Source organism: Macrotis lagotis, chromosome 1 (assembly GCF_037893015.1).
Source record: "Macrotis lagotis isolate mMagLag1 chromosome 1, bilby.v1.9.chrom.fasta, whole genome shotgun sequence".
NCBI classification, from domain to species: Eukaryota; Metazoa; Chordata; class Mammalia; order Peramelemorphia; family Peramelidae; genus Macrotis; species Macrotis lagotis.
In genome coordinates, this window is record NC_133658.1 from 632,781,368 (window position 1) to 632,800,742 (window position 19,375).

At 31.6% G+C, this 19,375-nt stretch overlaps 1 protein-coding gene across 6 annotated transcripts in view; it reads left to right on the forward strand.

The window, feature by feature from the left end:
• KYNU (kynureninase) overlaps nt 1-19,375 on the forward strand; it is a 179,242-nt gene that overhangs the window by 151,430 nt on the left and 8,437 nt on the right. For 4 of the 6 annotated variants that reach the window (XM_074215084.1, XM_074215085.1, XM_074215083.1 and 1 more), the window contains 2 exons: nt 5,255-5,307; nt 15,556-15,641. In XM_074215084.1, the coding sequence (XP_074071185.1) occupies nt 5,255-5,307; nt 15,556-15,641 (139 nt within the window). The remainder of the gene's footprint in view (nt 1-5,254; nt 5,308-15,555; nt 15,642-19,375) is intronic. The other 2 variants (XM_074215087.1, XM_074215088.1) reach the window with 1 other exon arrangement.

Below are 19,375 nucleotides of genomic sequence, written 5' to 3' on the forward strand. Positions count from 1 at the left end.
AAGGGGCTTGATTAATGTTGTTTCTGAGGGAAACCTGGGAGAACTTAAGAAAGCTCCTGACTTCTCTCCCCTAGCCCTGAGGCCACAAGCAACTTTCCCAAAGTAACACAGGTAGTGTCAGAAGAGACATAAATAACCTAACAATTAAGTATTTAAATCAGGAAAGGGAGGAGAGAAACACAGAGAGAAAAACATATATAGAGAGAGCATCATTAATGAATATTGGTTCAAGTTTCTAAAATATAATCCTGGTAAAAATACTACAGCAATTTATCCAAGAAATCATTACTATGATAATTAAGATATAAAGATATTTTGATATTAGGAAAATAATTAACAAATTAAATCTCATTAAAAACAAAGCTCTCTAAAAATGATATACTTATCCCATTGCAGAAGAAATCTTTGACCATGTACAACTTTTGTTTATGTTAAAAATTCTACAAGGTATAATAAGTTTAGTCATAAAATATATCTTTATGAAAATCAAAAGCAAGTATCATGTGGAAGTACCATAGGAGCCTTCCCAATAAATACAAGGGCAAAATTAGCCCTTCTCTCTCTCTGCTTCCATTTTAATATTGTTTTTGTTTGGGTTTTTCTTTACAAAGCAATGGGGTTAAGTGACTTGCCCAAGGTCGCACAGCTAGGTAATTATTGTCTGAGACTGGATTTGAACTCAGGTCCTCCTGACTCCAGGGCCAGTGCTCTATCTACTATGCCAGCTAGCTGTCCCATTTTATATAACTTTTAAAAAACACTAGCAAGAATAATGTCATGAGAAAGCAATGAATGTTATTTGCTGAAATCTTACTTAAAAAATTCTAAAAATCCAAAAAATTTAATTGAGATAATAGCTTCAATAAAGTTGCACTATAAAAATCAGTCTATAATAACCTATAGTTTTGTTGATAATAGTAAAATATCATATGGAATAGTGGATATGGAAGTTCTATTCAAAATACATTCAAAATGCAAACATACTTGAGAATCTATCATCTCACATTCAACGCTTTTATAAATTCAATTGCAAAATTCTCCTTAAAGAAATAAATGATATTTTAAACAGATGGAGGGAAAATTCAGTAATCGTGGCTAGACAATACCAAATATAAAAGAATGATATAATAATCTAATAATTAACAGTTGTGATTTTTTGCCAAATTATGAAAGAGATACTTTAGAGAGCTAGATAAAAAGGTACTTTAGAGAGCTAGTTCATTTAAAAGAATTAGTAAGCTTAAAAAATCAAGAAAAATAATGAAAAAAGGGAAAAGAAATAAAGAATGGAGAGCAGGAAATGGATAGCAGACTGTTTTAGAAAATAACAATCAGCAAAACTATTTGGTCTTGATTATAAAGTAGAAAAGAAGATTGGGGAGACATATTAGGCAAGAAAGAATTAGAAATCTGGAACTCAAGTTAATGTTCAATAAATTCCACCTTCAATAAATTACTTAGGAAAAAACTCCATCTCTTCAAAACCACTAGATACATTAGAATTCAATCTGGTGGAAACTAGGCTTAGATTAACAACACATCATATTCTACAATAAATTCAAAACGGACAATTGACCAGAGAATTGATGATTATATCAAAAAAATAGCAGAGTACATACCTTTCATATTTTGGGGCAGGAAATTATTTTCTCACCAAAGAAGAAATTGGGACAATTACAAAAGGGTACATAGATTATTTTGTTACATAATATTGAACCCACTTTACATAAACAAAATGCATCAAGTATTATAAAAAGGGAATCATGGTAATAGTGAAGACTCTATCATTTTTTGCTGGTAAGTGTTTTAATTTTAAGAGATAATGACAACTAATATAAATAAATATTATACCCAGTGGATAGTCAAAATATGAATGTCTTCAGAATAATTATAGACCGCTTAAAACCTTATAAAATATTTCAAATCAATAATAAAAAATTACAATTAAGGTATTACCTCATACCCTGTAAATTGTCAAAGATGATAAAAGATGATGTCATTCAAGTCATGTCTTTTTTTTTCAAGGCAAATTGGGTTAAGTGGCTTGCCCAAGGCCACACAGCTAGGTAATTATTAAGTGTCTGAGACCAGATTTGAACCCAGGTACTCCTGACTCCAGGACTGGTGCTTTATCCACTACACCACCTACCTGCCCCAAGTCATGTCTTTAAAGTAGATTTTTGATCAAGTTTAAAATGAGTCTGTATTTAAGAAATTATGGATTTACTTGTGCTCATGCCTTCAGTCAGAAAGCCAAACTCTTAACAACTGGCTTCAACTTCAACTTCTAGTCCTGTACTAGCAAAGGTACTTCTCTCTCATGTGGCTTGTTTGGTACCCTTAAGCTACAAACAAATAGACACATGTTCTCACAAGGATAGGTCAGATAATAGCTATTAATGAGAAATAATATAATCATTTCTTGAAATAGAATGCATTAAAAATGCACAAACAAACAAGACAGTGGGACAGGGCTTTCCTATTGTTCCTTTATTCTTCCTTTAACTTATTTTCTCTTCTTGCTCTTATTCCTGGGTAGACAAGCATGTTCAAAAAAATATACACAGTAACACACACTTCCTTCAAGATGGAAGTCATGCCTCATGGTCTTACAGAAGTAAACTATAAAGTGGTCAGCACCAAGTCCTGATCTTTTCCATTGCAATTCCTGTGAGACTACCATTGCTTCTTCCTTCTCTCATCTTCCTCCTCCAGATTTCTGCATAAATACACCCCATCTTTGACCACAAAGTGGTTTCTTCTCTTCCTAAACTAAGAATGACAAATACTAGAAGGTTTTATACACAGTCACAATTTTGTCAGAGCCTGTTAAAATAATGCTAATCAATATTAGAAGGTTGTGGATTCTCAATAATTAATACTATAGTATTCTTTGAAATGTGAATGAATACAACCATTTTGGAAGGCAGTTTTGAATGTGCAAAAAAACTGGCTAAAACTTCCATATATTTTGACCAAGAATTACTTCAATTACTTCAATTTCTAAATATTCATTTTCAAAAAGAAATGTATAGATAGATAGATAGATAGATTAGCACTTTTTTTGAGAGCAAAAAAATGAAAACAAAAGTTTCCATTGACTGGAAGTGGCTACAACTGCAGTAAATGAATGTCATGGCACATATTCCTATTGTATAAGAAATGGCAATTACTATGTTAAACACAGAAATTCATAGAAAGACTTACAAGAACTGATATTGCAAGGTGAAATAAGCAGAGCCAATAAAAGAATATGTACAATGACTTTAACAATGCAAATTAAAAGAACAACAAAGCAATTGAAAAATTGAATGTTTTGAAATAATGAAGAAAAAAATTGACCACAAAGAAGACAAATGATTACACTAAAGTGTAATTCTTTTGTTGAGATTAGGTTCTATGAGAATGGAATATAACATATCATGTCAGATTTTTTGACAACATTAATTGCTTTTGCTGATTTATTTTTTCTTTTCCCCGTTTAAATTTTTTTATAAAGTATAGCTCTCTCAGAGGATCAAGATGAGGAATTCATGGGGAAAATCTAGGCAATATAAAAACGAAAAAGTTAATTATTTTTTTAGGTTTTTTGCAAGGCAAATGGGGTTAGGTGGCTTTCCCAAGGTCACACAGCTAGGTAATTATTAAGTGCCTAAGGCTGGATTTGAAACCAGGTACTCCTGACTCCAGAGCCGGTGCTCTATCCACTGAGCTACCTAGCTGTAAAATTATTTTTTTAAAAAAAAGCAAATGAAGTTTGAACATATGGTCATAAGAGACTATACCGGAATGTTCTACACAGAGGAATACAATGGAAAAAAGAGAGGTGATATAAAAACAAAACTAGGCAATTGATTGATTATATATTAATGGGAGAAGTATAATTCAAAGATTGCCAGAATCGGAGATAAGATGAATGGTTATTATTATTTATATAGTAAGTCACAAACCCTAGATGTTTAGAAGGAAAGACACTGAGTTTGTTTTGGATCTGTTAAGTTTGAATTTCTGGAAAGCCAACATGTGGAGGTAGGGTTCTCTGTCTCTCTCTTGAAAGACAGAGCAGGACTAGAATTTATGAGCCATCATAAGGATTTAGACAAAGGTCAAGGAAGAAGACTGGCACAATAAGAAGTATACAAAAATAGTATGAAATGTTGAAAACTCAAAAGGGATGAAAACTGTGTGGAGGATAGAGAAGGAAGAAAAAAAGGCTTTTGGGGAGGTATTTTATTTTTCCAAGGATCATCATTTTCTAAGTTCTTTGTATTCCATTACAGATTGTCTACTGAATAATAGATTTTTTTCAGCCAAAGTAACATCTGCCAAAGTCTGAAAGAATCTCAATCTATGCAAGTGAAAGAAGTTTCCAAATGATGAAATTATGCATCTTTTAAATGATGATACATGTAGAGCAATAGGGGATAAAAATATGTCACAATTGAACATTTGTTTCATCTGCCTTTACAGGTTTAAATAGCTTTATCTTCATGGGAGAGTTTTAACAATGAAATAGAAGGGTAAAAATATAAACTGTGAAAAGAAAAAGCAAAATTATGCTAGTCATAAAAGTAAAAGATGAGAAAAGTTATTGCAAGTAATAAACATAATAATTATTTGATATGTTTTCTTAGAAAAGTCAGCATGAGAATGCAAAAAATTCAATATTAATATACTTAGAGATGGATTTTAGTTGCTGTTTTTCATTGAGTTTCTATTTGGGGACTTGGTTTTCAAGTTCATTCTTGCACTAATCATTTTTATTTTGTGGTTTTAAATAGAATGATGAAAGTTATTCTTGCATTTGATTTTGCTTTTAAACTGAGAGAAAATATTTTTAAATTATTTTTTCTTTTCTAAAGGTAACACAGGTAAAGCATATAATAATAATAATAATAATAATAATAGTAATAAATAATATCTTTAATAAAAATTCCATTGAAAATCCAAAGGCGCGCTCTCTCTCTCTCTCTCTCTCTCTCTCTCTCTCTCTCTCTCTCTCTCTCTCTCTCTCTCTCTCTCCAGATATATATATATATATATATATATATGTATTATATATATATACACATACATATGTATATGTATAAATTATACTTTCTTATTTTATCTTTAAAGTATTCAGTTTATTTTCTGAGTGTTTTATTACTTTATCCTAAATATATTTATTCTTTAGGCAAACATAATTAGCAACTGCATTATTTAGGGATTTTGTCAAAAGAAATAATTTGAAATGCTATTATTTATATTTTAGGTTAATAGGCTGGTTTGGTCACAGACTTGAGAGTAGATTTTATATGGAAAACAGTAAGTATATTTAATGTCATTTGTAATGTTTGTTTTTGCTTAATCTTAAAATTCATTTAGTATTAAAATATACCAGATGTAGGCCCTTTGACAATTTAATTCTTTTTTTCTTCATACTGTATTTTAAAAAAAGTAAGGGTGTTAATATAATATTTAAAAATAAGTTATATTTTAAAGGTAGAAAGGACTATTATCAAAAATATGAAATATTCAGTACACAATTACAAATTAATGAAACTTTATTCTCTGTCTTTACTCCCCATAATTTCTCCCAAAATATATAGTTACCACCACATTGAACATGGATATATGTATTATAATCCATTTGACTATATTTGTAGAAGACAGCCATTGAGCTAAAACTGATCTTAGAAATAATATAGCCCAATATTTTCATTTTCCAGATTAGAAAACTAAGATCCAAGGACTCAAGTGACTTCCTTGACATGTGGTTTGTAGCATAGCAGGTGGAACCAAGAAGTTCTCTTAATAGGAGAGGAGATGGAAGAGCAGTAATTGTTCCATCATTTCTGTAGTGTCCATCTACTTGTGCCCCCATTTGTGCTTTCCTTGGCAAAGATACTAAAATGATTTATCATTCCTTTCTTCAGTTCATTTTACAGATGAGGAATTGAAGGAAAACAGAGTAAAGTGACTTGACTAGGCTCACACAACTAGTAAATGTATGAGACCAGATTTGAACGTAGGAAGATGAGTCTTTCTTACTTCAGGACTTGCACTCTACCCTTTTCACCATCTCATTGTCCTGTGGAAATATTCTCATTCTTACTATTATCTTTTTAAATGACATTTTATTTTTAAAAATGCATGTTAGGAAAGTTTTTCAACATTCATCCATATACCTAAATATATTTTAAGTTACAAAATTTCCTTCCACCCTACCTTCCCCATACCCATCCTCTCATCAGCAGTTAGATTAACATTGTGCATATACATATGTGTTAAAAGATAAGTCATTGTCAGTGAATGTAGTGTTTTTCATCAGATTCTGAAGGTTTCTGTTTTTTGTTTTGTTTTGTTTTTCTTCCTCTGGATGATGATAGCATTGTCCATAGCCAGTCTAATATGGTTGTCCTAGCTCTCTGAACTGCTGAGAGGAGCTGCTTCCATCAAAGTTGATCATCTCACAATGTTGTTGATAATGTTTACATTGTTCTCTTAGTTCTGTTCCTTTTGCTCAGCATCAGATTCTCTAAGTCATTCCATGCTTCTCTAGAGTCTGACCATTTATTATTTTAAAGAAAGTTCCATTTAATTCCATTTTAACTTTCTAATGTTTTAATAGGAATGGATACTGTATTTTGTCAAAGGCTTTGACATTTGAGATAATTTTATGATTTCTGTTGATTTTGCTATTAATATGTTTAGTTATGCTTAGTGTGTCCCTAATATTGAACCATTCCTGCATACCTGGTATAAATCCAACCTGAGCATGGTGTACAATCCTAATAATAACTTGATATAGTTTCATTGCTAAAATTTTATTTAATATTTTACACCAATATTCAATATTGATTGACTAGAATTTATGAACAATCTTAAGCATTTAGACAAAGTTCAGGGAGTATTAATGGCACAGTAAGAAGAATACAACAATGGTATAGACTGTAGAAAACTCAAAAAGGATGAAAACTGTGGAGGGTAGAAAAGGAAGAAAAAAAAAGTTTTTGGCAAGTTTTTTTAAAATCAATGCTACAAAAATTAGAAGAAAAGAAGAAAAGTGGGAAACAATCTTCACAATTAAGAACTTTGATAATGGTCTCATTTCTAAGATATATATATAGAGAACTGCATCAAATTTATAAGGTTACAAGTCATTCCCCAATTGATAAATGGTAAGTGGATATGAATAGACAATTTTCAATTGAATGTAATCATATAAAAATGCTCCAAATCATTACTAATTAGAAAAGTGAAAATTAAAGCAATGAGTTATCACCTCACATCTATCAAAGTGGCCAAAATGAGAAAAAGGGAAAATGATCAATGTTGGAGAGGTTGTGGGAGGATTGAGACATTGATGCTTTGCTGGTGGAGTTGTAAATGGGTCCAACCATTCTGGAGAGCAATATGGAACTATGCCCAAAGAGCAATAAAACTGTTCATTCACTTTGACCCAGAAATTCCAATTCTAGGCCTATATCCAAAAGAAATAAAAAATGGAAAAAGTGCCACATGTTCCAAAATATTCATAAAAGCTCTTTTTGTAGTGGTAGATAATTGGAAATTAAAGGGAATGCCCATCAATTGGGGAAATGGTTAAACAAGTTATGGTACATGAATACTATAGAATATTATTGTTATATAAGAAACCATAAATGGTAGAACTCTAGAGAAGCATGGAAAATAGTCACAGGATCTGATACTGAGCAAAGGGAGTAGAACCAAGAGAAAAATGTACCCAATAACAACAACATAATGAGATGTTCAACCTGTATGGAAGCTGCTCCTCTCAACAGTTCAGAGAACCAGGACAATCAGACTGGGTACGAACAATGTCATCCCCATCCAGAGGAAGAAAAACAAAACAAAACCAAAAACCCTTCAGAATCTGATGAATGCCTGATAAAAATTATCTTTTATGTATCTCTTTACCTTAATCCTAGTTTCTCATACTGAAAAAGACTAATCTATAAACATGCTTATCAAAAATATGTATGTACAATGATAACCAGATTGTTTGCTGCTGAGGGGAGGGGGGTCGGAACAGATGGTAGAAGGAAATTCTGTAACAAAATATACATGGATGGAATGGATGATCAATAATAAAAAAAATTTTAAGTGATGCTGTAGTTTCATTACATATGGTGTCTTTTAAAATGATGTAGTTTCCTTCTTTATCCCAGTTAATGAGATCTATTTTTGCCTTTCCTTTTTCTGAGATCAGGATCACTTTACTCTGGATTTATTTTTGTTTCTGTTGAAGCAAAAGATATTTTGCTCCATCCTTTTTCCTTTACTTCTTGTGTATCTCTGTGCTTCGGATGTGTTTCTTATAAACATCACATTGTAGGATTCTGGTTTTTAATCCATTCTGCTATTCACTTCCATTTTATGGGAGAGTTAATACCATTCACATTTATGACAAACAATAATTCTGTATTTCCTTCTATGCTATCTTTCCAGATTTATATTTTTCTCTTTCCTTTCTTCTTATTCCTCCTCACCAAAGATTTATTCCCTTTCCCCTTTAAGATTACTTTTTAAATTTAACTTTCAATTTATTTTCACTTAAATCTTCATCTTCCCTTTTACCAGTCCTTTCTTCACTTATCTTTCCCTTTTCCTGTCCTGTTCCTGCCCTGTAGAGTAGGATAGATTTTTAAGCCCAAATGTAATTTATTCCTTCTCTGGGCCAAATCTATTGAATTGAATTTATTCAGTGTTTGCACTCTCCCTTCTCTCCCTCTAAAATTATGAATCTTTGTGCCTCTTCACCTGGTGTTATTTATTACTCAAGCACTCTTAATCATGTATCAACAATCACAGTTTGATTAATTGATTGCTTGATAAGCTCAAAGTGTTAACAGCATACAATCACAGATTGATTTCTTGATTGTTTGACAAGCAGTATCACTTCAATGTCACCAAGTACCATCCCTTCTTTTTTCTCACTGGAAGTACACTTTTCAAGAGTCTTGAATTACATCAAATTATAATCTTATTTTACCTTACTGCCTTTTCAAGTACACTAAGGACACACAATCCTCATGAGCCTAAGTATTATCCAAAGCCAAATAATTTCATGAACTATTTGTACCCCTTGCCCCAAGCATATTTTCTGCCCAACCAGGGTGCTTACTTCTTATTAAGTAAAATGTAGATTAAGTCCAAGCCTGATTTACTTAAGTATAAGAATCACAGCTTGCTCTATGTACTGAGAAGCTCTTATTGCCTCATTTAAGAACTTTACAGTTGTTTGTAAGTTATAGGAGACATTGAATGAGGACCACCATTGAATGAGGATCATCAGAGAAAGTGTGAGCCCAGCAGAACTAAAGTACTTTAAAGGAAATTCAGAGTAAACACCCCTGATTTTCATCAGAGCTCTTTGTCTCAAACATAGTGATGCAATTTTGGAACTCTTCGATCGAGAGACAAGACTCAACCATACCCATATCCTTTAAGTCCAATCTCTTCAATTATATTTGACCCTTTAATTATATTAAGAGAAGTACAGTTCTCAAGAATTAGAAGTGTTATATTTCCTCTTAGGGTTCCATACAATATGATGGCCTTGACTAACATTTGTTTTGTTTTGTTTTGTTTTCCTTCCCCTTTTCATTTACTTTTTTGTGAATCTCTTGAGTCTTGTATAATTCTTTCCTTTGTGCTGCTTGCAGTATTTTATCATTTATTTGAGAGTTCTGCAATTTGGAGTTTTTATCCTGGTATCTCTTCTTGCAGGAGACCTGTTTATTCTTTCACTGGCTATATTGTCTTCTTGTTCTAGCAGATTTGAACATTTTTCCCTGATAATTTCCTGGCAAGATTCTTTTTATGCTCTAGGCTTTCTAGTAGTCCAATGATTTGTAACTTATATTTCTTGGATCTATTTTTCAGGTCATTTGTTTTACCTAAAAGGTACTTTTTGTTTTCTTCAATTTTTTACAGCATTTTTATTTTGTTTGATGAAATCTTATAGTTTCATACATTCATTGGTTTCTATTTGTTCAATTCTACATTTCAAGCTTTTATTTTCTTCAATTAACTTTTATGTTTCTTTTTCCAGTTAGTCAATTTTATTTTTAATGAGTTACATTATTTTCTAATAGGTTATGTTTACTTTTAAATGAGTTGATTTCTTTGTTCAATTTTTCATAATTTTCCTGTATGAGTCTCATTTCTCTTTTTTTTCCATTTTTCTTATTCTCTTCTCTTTTCTTCTTTGGTTTTTAAATTCTTTTTAAGCTCTTCTATGAGATTTTGGATATGAGTCCAATTCATAGATTCTTTTGAGACTTCCCCTGTGAATAATTTTTCACTTATTTCTTCTTCCAACATGGCATTATATCAGCCTTACCTGCAAAGTAGTGAGTGTTATAGTGCACTATAGTGCATACTCTTTTAGCTTTTTTGCTCATATTTTTTTGTTTGAACTCTGTTCCTGGGGAGTATAGATCTAAACGTTTTTTGTTCTGGGGCTGGGTCGGATCCCTGGCTTGTTGTTGGCCAAGATGTTGCCTATGTAGTCTATGCCTTGCCTTTGCTGAGGTTTATTTCCTCCTTTGAGTTCAGATTCTGACTATGAAGTGGTTTGTTCCCAACCCAGTTCTAATTTTTGCCCTGGTGTTCCCAGGGTCCAGACTATTTGAGATTGGGACCTTCCTCTTCTGCCTTTCTGCCTGCTTGCTTTCCTCTCCTTCCCCTTTTCCCACAAAGAGACAGATTCACTAAAGATCCTCCATGATGTCTACCATTGAAAATTTCTTTGAGTCTTCTATTTTTTATTGATGGGATCTGTAGCTTTAATGTCAGTGCAAAGATTTCATTTATCTTTGGTAAAGGAAAAGCTCCAGGAACATGTTAACTTCGCACCACCATCTTGTCTCTGTCCCAGAAAATCCCATTCCTGCTATTTTCAAAGTGTATTAAAAGTTATGAACATTGGACATTTTTAAACTTAGCATTCTCAATATTGTCATGCTTTGTAAATTAATGAATTATTGCCATTTAGATTATTATTTTCTTATATCTTTGTAAAGGAGTTCATTGAGATTCATAGTTAACTATTTCACCATAAAGATTTTCCTTCTTTTGGCATTATTTGATTATATAGAATGAGACAAAGTATTCAACATATTACCAGTGGCTTCAAATTTGCATGTTGAAAACTATTCATAATGAATTTTAATAGAAAACTTCACTTGTTACAGGTGAAATTTGCTAAAAATGTGTTAGTTTTTTTTAACGTAGAACCAAATAACACAAAAGAAACTAGGAATATATTGCTTAATTACTTTTCTAAATGTTTCCTGACTGTCATTCATTAGCAATCTTTAAGATATTCATAAAAAGTCTCCTTCTAAAGACATGTTTAGCTAGTGCACCACTACTGACTTCTTAGGAAACTTTTAACATCTTTCAACTGCTTGTAGTGTAATTAAAAATATGTAATTGAGAATTTATTAAAACAATCATTTTGGATTCTAAAGTGATAACAATATAATAAAAGATAAAGCAGATATTGCTTTGGAATACAAATATCTGTGTTCAGATTTCAGCTCCGACCCTTACATACGGTTTTGAATCCCAGATTTCTAGCCATCACACATAGCAGATGCACAATAGACATTAGTTGAATCAAATTGACTCACTGATATTGATTCTCTGTCTGAATCACTTTGATTATATTTTAAAAAATTCAGGAGAGGCAGAATTTGTTAAATAATCCTTTGCTCTATGACCTAAGATATAGTGTTCATTCTTTTTTTGATCCACATAGAACCCATAGTCCTCAAAATGAAAGCAAATTTTCCTTCTAACACTTTGTTTCTGTTTTCTAATTACCACTCTGATTCACCCAAAACAAAGAATCTTTAAATAAGTAAAGAATGGAGATTTCTGAAAGCACATACTGTTGTTTAATGTTAATAAATAATGACCACAACACTATAGATTTATGATTCTTCTCCTAAATCTCTAATCACCACTTTGTTTCTTTTTGTCATTTCTTCTTCCCACCTCATATAAAAGCATACTCATCTATGTCTCCAGATATTCTCCCTTGACAATCATATTTCTTCTCAGGATTTTAGCTATAACTTCTAAACCAATAACTATCAGATCTATGTCTTTATCCTTAATTTTTGGAATTTCAATACCCCGTTTATAATTGCCTTTCCTAGGCAATGTATAAGGCACATATAGTTGCCTTTCCTAGATATGCCTCAAATACAAATCTGAATTAAAATTTATTATCTTTCGCTCTAACTGGTCTTTTCTGCTTGTTCCAACTAATAAGCTCCCTATTTGTTAAATGAACTAGCTCTACCCCAACATAAAAACTCAAAATTTGGAATCATCTTCAATTACTTCTCCCTAGCCCCCCCTCAAATTTAATCATATATGAAGTCCTATTAATTCTATTGCTATATTGTCTTTCACATTTATTACCTTTGTCTTTTTTATTTCTGCCCTAGCTCAGGTTCTCATTTTATTATCTGGACTCATAGGTATACTGAGTGTGTAGGAATGTGGCAATAAATATTTAATACCTACATCTTGGTGGGAGAAAGTGTGAGGAGGTGGAACATATTGAATAAACATGCTTTAAATTTAATCTACATTATTAACATTTTCCTCTATCACTTTCTTAAGTCTGGACAACCAATAAAATAATAAATAAATTTCTATTTTGTAGTATTTATCAGTTTCATGAAAATTGAAGAGTTGACTCCTTCAAACTGGTATAAGCTGACTCCAGTACAACAATGAATGTGGGACAGGTCAAGTGACCCTCACCTAGTGCTTATCCATGCCCAGAGGATTGTAAATGACCAGTCTCCTTATCCCCAGTCTTTTCCCTTTCTAATCTACATTCAATTTCAAATTATGAGTTCTAATCCTCTTACTTTTTTTCAGTCCTCAATGACTTCCATTGCTTATAAAATAAAGTCTTTTTTTATTAATTTGGATTTCTAAGCCCTCAACAATCTGGTTCTACTTTACTTGTGTATTCTTTTATTGATAACTTACATTTCTATAACACTTTCTTACTTTATTTATTGAAAGAGTACCTTTCCTTCGATAGCTATGTGAGATAATACATTTTGCATTATTGTTCTTAATTTACTAATAAGGAAATTGACAAAAAGAGATTGACTTCTCCATGGTTCCTTAAGTGGTAAGCATCAGTACTAAGACCCAAACCCAGTACTCTTTGTTTTTAAGAATCAACTTTGCCCACTTTATCACACTGTCCCTTTCACATGAATATTTTAACTTCCCTGAAGAACCAGCTCAGATACCACCTTTTAAAGAAAGACATTCTCAAATTTTTAATTGTTAATGCTCATTTTCTAGCTCACACGGTTTAAATGAATTTGCCTTAGAAACATGAGATGAGGTCAGGATTTTATTTTTGATAGTAAATCCATCAAACTATTTACCTAAAAATGATGTTTGATATGGTTGAAAGTACTTGGGGCTGACTTTTAGGAGAATAACTCTTCCAGTAGCCTGCTATATTACTTTAAAGAAGTCATTTAAGTTACTGAGGACTCAGTTTCCTCTTCTATAAATTAAAAGTATTGATTTATATATATCATATTACTCATGTAATGAGTCATAGGGAGGGTTGGGATAGAAGTAGAAAATATGGTTATCAAAAATTTATGAAAAGATGAATGTTGAAAAGTATTTTTGCATATAATTAAAAAATAAACTAAAATAGCATTCAAAATATTAGTTTAAATTCATAGATCTAATTTAAAGACTATAATTAATGTTAATGCATTTTTAAACAACAAATTTGCTCTGCAGTAGTAACATGCTAATAATTTACTTTCCTAAGAAATTTGAGAGGATAATTTAAATTCCTAATGCTATATGCAATAGACAGCTATTTAAATAGAAAATTGTTGTTTTTATTAATGAGACAATATTTGTAAAGTGCTTATCACAGTGACTGGCAAATTGAAGGTGTATTCAAATATTACTGATGATGATGATTGTTTTTCTTAATTTTTGTCTTATGATAACCTAACTTATTAAATAATTTGATCCCTGTTTTTCACTTTCAAAGCAGACCTTAAACTTCTTTTTAATAAAATCTATTGAAGACTCTGGGATTCAAGAAATAATGTAATATATTCCCTCCTTGTGCCAAAGGCAAAAAACTAAACCAAGACAAAGATTGATGTTCTTATTATAAAATTTTTTATTAGAAACATTCTTTTGTGATAAAATCAGAATATGATTTTGAGAAATAAATTTATTTTGACATTGATTCCTCTTTAATTTAGTAGATCTTTACTCAATCTGTTTTTATAAGATGAAAAAACTTTGACAAGACAGATTATTTTCACTTTTAAACAAACCTGCAGGATAAAAAAAAGTATTTGTTAATTAAGAGAAGCAATAATTCTGTTATCCATTTAAAATCTTTACCCTGAATATCACGGTAATCTCCTATAAGGCCATTGTGCTATTTTAAATTTAGTTTTACCTACTTAACCACATAAGCAATCTTCTCTTTTAGTAAGTCTAGTCTTTTAACAACCTCAAAATTGAACTTATTTTTACCACTATCGTACTTCCTTTCTCTTATATAATTCCTAGACATCCTTCAAGATTTCTACAACTTTCAGCTCCTCAGTAAAGCCTTACCATCTCATCTCATTATGAATTTGCCTCTGACCTGATATAACATGTTACCATGTGCTTTTTCTGTCACACATGCTATCATTTCCTTAAGATCTAAAACTAGTTAAACTACTTGTAGTCCTGAATGTATTGTTTAAAAAAGAATGAATATGAAGTATTTAGAAAATAATGGATTCTTATAAACTGGAATAGCATGAAACTATAAATGGAAAGAACAAAAAAGCAGACCTTGAACTTGGTATAATTATAATTAGTAAGAGAAGATTTAGAAAACTTCCCTTACTTTTTTGTAGAAGTGATGTCTATGATAATGGAATATCCTATATATTATCAAATTTGTTTGATGTATTAATTTTTTCTGAACTGATTATTTTCTCTTTGATTCCACCATTTTTGCTACAAAGAATTATTTACTGGGTAGGAAAAGGGGTGTCATATTCAGAAATGAAGGTAATATAAAAAAATGTCAATAGATTTTTAAAATGTCGTGCATTATTTTTCTATTCATACAAATTTGCATAAATGCACACATGTATATAAATTTCATCTTCCTGGCAAAGCAAAATTCTTGACAATGGAAATTGGATTTTCTATTTCGTTATTTTCCTCATAGCACATAAAAGAAATTCAATGAATTAGTATGAACTTATTAATTTATATGAATGAAACCTGTAATGAATTGGACCAAGCAATTCTTTTGGCTGCTTGTCAGATTATTTAATTTCTGTGGCAACTAAGAATACATGTATATAGATCCTCCAAATTTTTTTTACTAGTGGTCAACAAACTAACATATATTTATTTCACAGACTAAAAATAGTGGGGACATGAGTCCCACTATTTTCATGATTACTTTCTTTGTCATATAATATTAAAAATATCATCATATTTATTTTTCAGAGTTGGATTTAATCCCAGGTGTCAATGGATATCGTCTGTCAAATCCCCCTATTTTGTTGGTTTGTGCCTTAGAAGCTAGTTTAGAGGTAAGCAATTTTATATATTGTGGGGGATCTAATTTTACCCACATATCTATTTTTGAGCTGGTGTAAACAGTTAGTTTGGGGAAACACAAAAAGCAGACATATGTTCAGTGATTAGGTTTAATTCTACAAAGTTCACTGTAGGTTCTCTCGTCAGTATATATCACCTGTGAGAAACTTAGTTTCTCTGTAAAACATTTAGTGTTTGTTCTTTAGATGGTGCTTATGTTCTTTGCCAGAATGAAGAGGTGTTTTGGGTTTTTTTGGGGATTATGTTTTTTATGGTTATGATCATAGTTATTATACTTTGCCTACTTAATGTCCATTCAACCAAAGGATAAAGGTCTTTGAAAATATGAATTTTTATATGAATTGCTTATTCATAAGTTTTTGTTGACTTTTAGAATGTAATTCAAATCTAAATAGGGACTTTGATTCTAATGAATTTCTGGTAGAAGATAACTTGTACTGCTGGGTATAGCAAGGCATACTTATAAAAAAGTACTCTTACTTGGAGATTCTTCTTCAGACTTTCCTTAACAGGAAACTCCCTCCCAGATTTTTCTTAGTTTTCTTTCAGATACTCACATTAGGAGTCTTTACCAAGAAAGGACTCTTTCTAATAGGTCTATACTCAATCTTTCTGGAATGTGGTAGATTTATATCTTCCTTTTCCACCACCAGTTCTACCAACCCAGAGCTTTAATTCCTCTATTCATAGTGTCCACTTGCATCAGCTTTTAAACTTAAAACTTGAAGGATCATAAAAGCAAAGAAGAGATATCACGTCAATTGGCATCATTTTCTCCCTTTCAGCTTATTCTTTGTGTGGTCTCTAATTGTGATTCTTCAGATGGCAGGAGCTATTCTAACTGAATTCTCATTCAAATAGGTTTTCTTTTAAGAGAGAATTTAAAAAAATTCTCTAACCATATGTAGCATCTAAGGAGACCCACTCAATCCCACCTCCCACCTCACATATTGAACAACCCAGAAAAGTACCCCAATTTCAAGGTACAGTTTGTATCTCCAGTCATTAAAAAATTATAGCTTATGCATCCTTGCTTTTAACAGTCAGGCAGAGAAAAAATATTAGTGCAAAGTAAATAAATTTGATAAAAGTAACAAGAAAGTCACTTCTCTCATAAATTTGAGAATAATTCTCAAAAAGAAACCTCATGATAAGGAGGAAGAAGGCATACATCTAGGGAACACATGGTAAGGAACACATACATAGAGAACATATAATGGACTTATGTGACCAGGGAATGGGCCAGTTCTTTACTAGTCTAATGCTGTTTATTTCCAGATGGCATATGGTATGCCATATGTCATCTGATTTCTGGCAGACATGACTTTTTTGGACTTATGGATATGAAGCTTCTCTCTGTGTCTGGTGTCTGATTTTAGCTGGTGTCCTTAGCTCAATGTTCTCTTTAGGAAAAAGAATGAGCTCTCTTAGTTTTCCATTAGCTTACTGTCTAGAAGCTTTTCAAAGGCACCTCCTTCATATATTCATCTGACTAGGGAAAAGCTTTAATGCCTTTATTCTCTAATATCTATAGTAGCTTCAGTGAACACTGGGAAGTACTTGATCTCCAGAAGAAGAGGATTTACAAAATAATTTTTTGGAACACATAGTATCTAGCTAGGTAGAACTTGAAGATTTTGTCTTTCTTTTAAATTACTGTATCTGGTGGGGGGAGAATTGTGTTTTATCTAACTCTTTGATTAGATGAGAAGAGTAATTCTTGATTGCTAATTTTTAACTCCTTTCAAAATAATTTTTATGGACTACATTTGAAGAGAAAATTTATAATAAAGGAAGACTGGGTCTCAAGTTTCATGTGTTTTTCAACCCTAGCCTCTCCTCCCCAAGATCCTTTGGTCTCTCGTGCACCTAAAAGGAAGCACAAAAAGCTTATTACAAAAAAAATATATGTAGACATGAGCCCATGCCCCCACCTTCCTAAATCCTTTCTTTCAAATTGATGTCTTTCTTCTAGTATGTTTTTATATCTCTCACCTTTCTACTATCTGCAAATTTTAGCAATTCACTATTTATTTCTTTAAGTAATCAATAAAATATAAAATCACAAAGGACCAAGTAGAGATGCCTGAGATATTCTATAGTAAACCACCGGTCATATTGACATTGACCCATTAACATCTACTTTATGAATTCAGACTCCTGTCATATTTTTCCATTTTCTTGACAAAAATAGTATCAGATACTTTATTTTTTTTTAAATGTGTAAATGGATAAATGTTAGCCATGACCAAGAAGTTTCCTAAGATGATATGGAAATCCTTTTTTGGCTTTTAAAGTTCTGTCTTTCCAGATTGAGTTCCAATTGCAAACCAAACATTATTCTATTCCAACCCTACTTACCTCCTTGATGTTCTTTATTTTCATTTCATTTCCTTCCTCCTTGCCTTTTCAACAAATATACATACTTGGAATGTTCTCCCTTCCACCTCTACTTTGATTGCTTAGGCTCATCAAAGCTCATCCATAGTGCTTTCTTGATTCTCCAGTTATTAGTGTCCTCCATTGCACTTTAGCAGAGACAAATTTTCTTTGAGAAAGTCAGTAACTATGACTATTGAGGAGACAGGTCCTGCAGCACTTGTAAAAGCAGGTGCTAAGCCAAATATCTTTATAAGAGTTGTTTGCTTGGATAATGGCTTCTTCAAGTTTACCTAAGAACAACTTGGAGGTATAGGACAATGACTATAGAGTAAGATATAGGAGAAGAAGTTCAAATCAAGTGAGAGTGAAATTTTTAAATGGAGGGGAGTTAATGTCTTGCTAGGCTTAAGAATTGGTGTGAAGTTTTGGATACTGGAGAAGGGGATTGAAAATCAGTTACAGATTGCCTTTCAGTGAAAACCTATTTGAGACTAGATAACATAAAATTTTATGCTGGCAAGGTTTCATGATTTTCTCTATTTCCATTTAACAGTGAATAAGACTAAAGGAGGTGGGTGAAAAAAATCTAGAGTTGTATTTTCTCAGAACATATTCCATGAAAGGACAATGGGGCAAGGGCTATAAGAGTAGAGCATTAACATAGAATTGATGGGACAACAGGTAATGGCCAGTGGAAGAATTGAGGAGTAAGGCAATGGATCTTATAGTAAAGATAAATACAGAATTAGGTAGGTATCCTAAAATATTAGGAAAGATGAAATGACAAAAATTATGGTCAAATAAAAGAATTTTGAAGTTTGTGGACATGGAAGGGACATATCTGAATCTCTAGTGCTTGGCCAAGTGCCCAGTGCCGTTACATGAAAGTTACTTAATAAATACTTGAATTTAATTGTGCTGGGATTAGGAAGAAAACTATCAATAGCCATGGCTACAGATTAACAATGAAGCTTTTTGAAAATAGTTACTCATCTAGTTTTCTTCATATTCATTTGTAGAAATAAGACCAAGAACACTTTTTAGTTTAAAAATACCATTAAAATTCAATCTTAAATGTGTTGTATTCTTTGAACTTTAATGTTCAAAGTATATATTTAATGATTCTAAAAGATAATCATACAAAATCATGCAACAATTTTGGAGTTTCTAGTTAATATACAATAATTATTATCCAATATACCATGTCTGAAATAGAAGTTCCGATTCATTGGTGTCAGCTAAAATATTCAAATAATTGGATTATATAGTTAAAGTTAGAAAGAATTGTGGAAATCATCTAGTTTGATTCCCTTATTTTACAGTT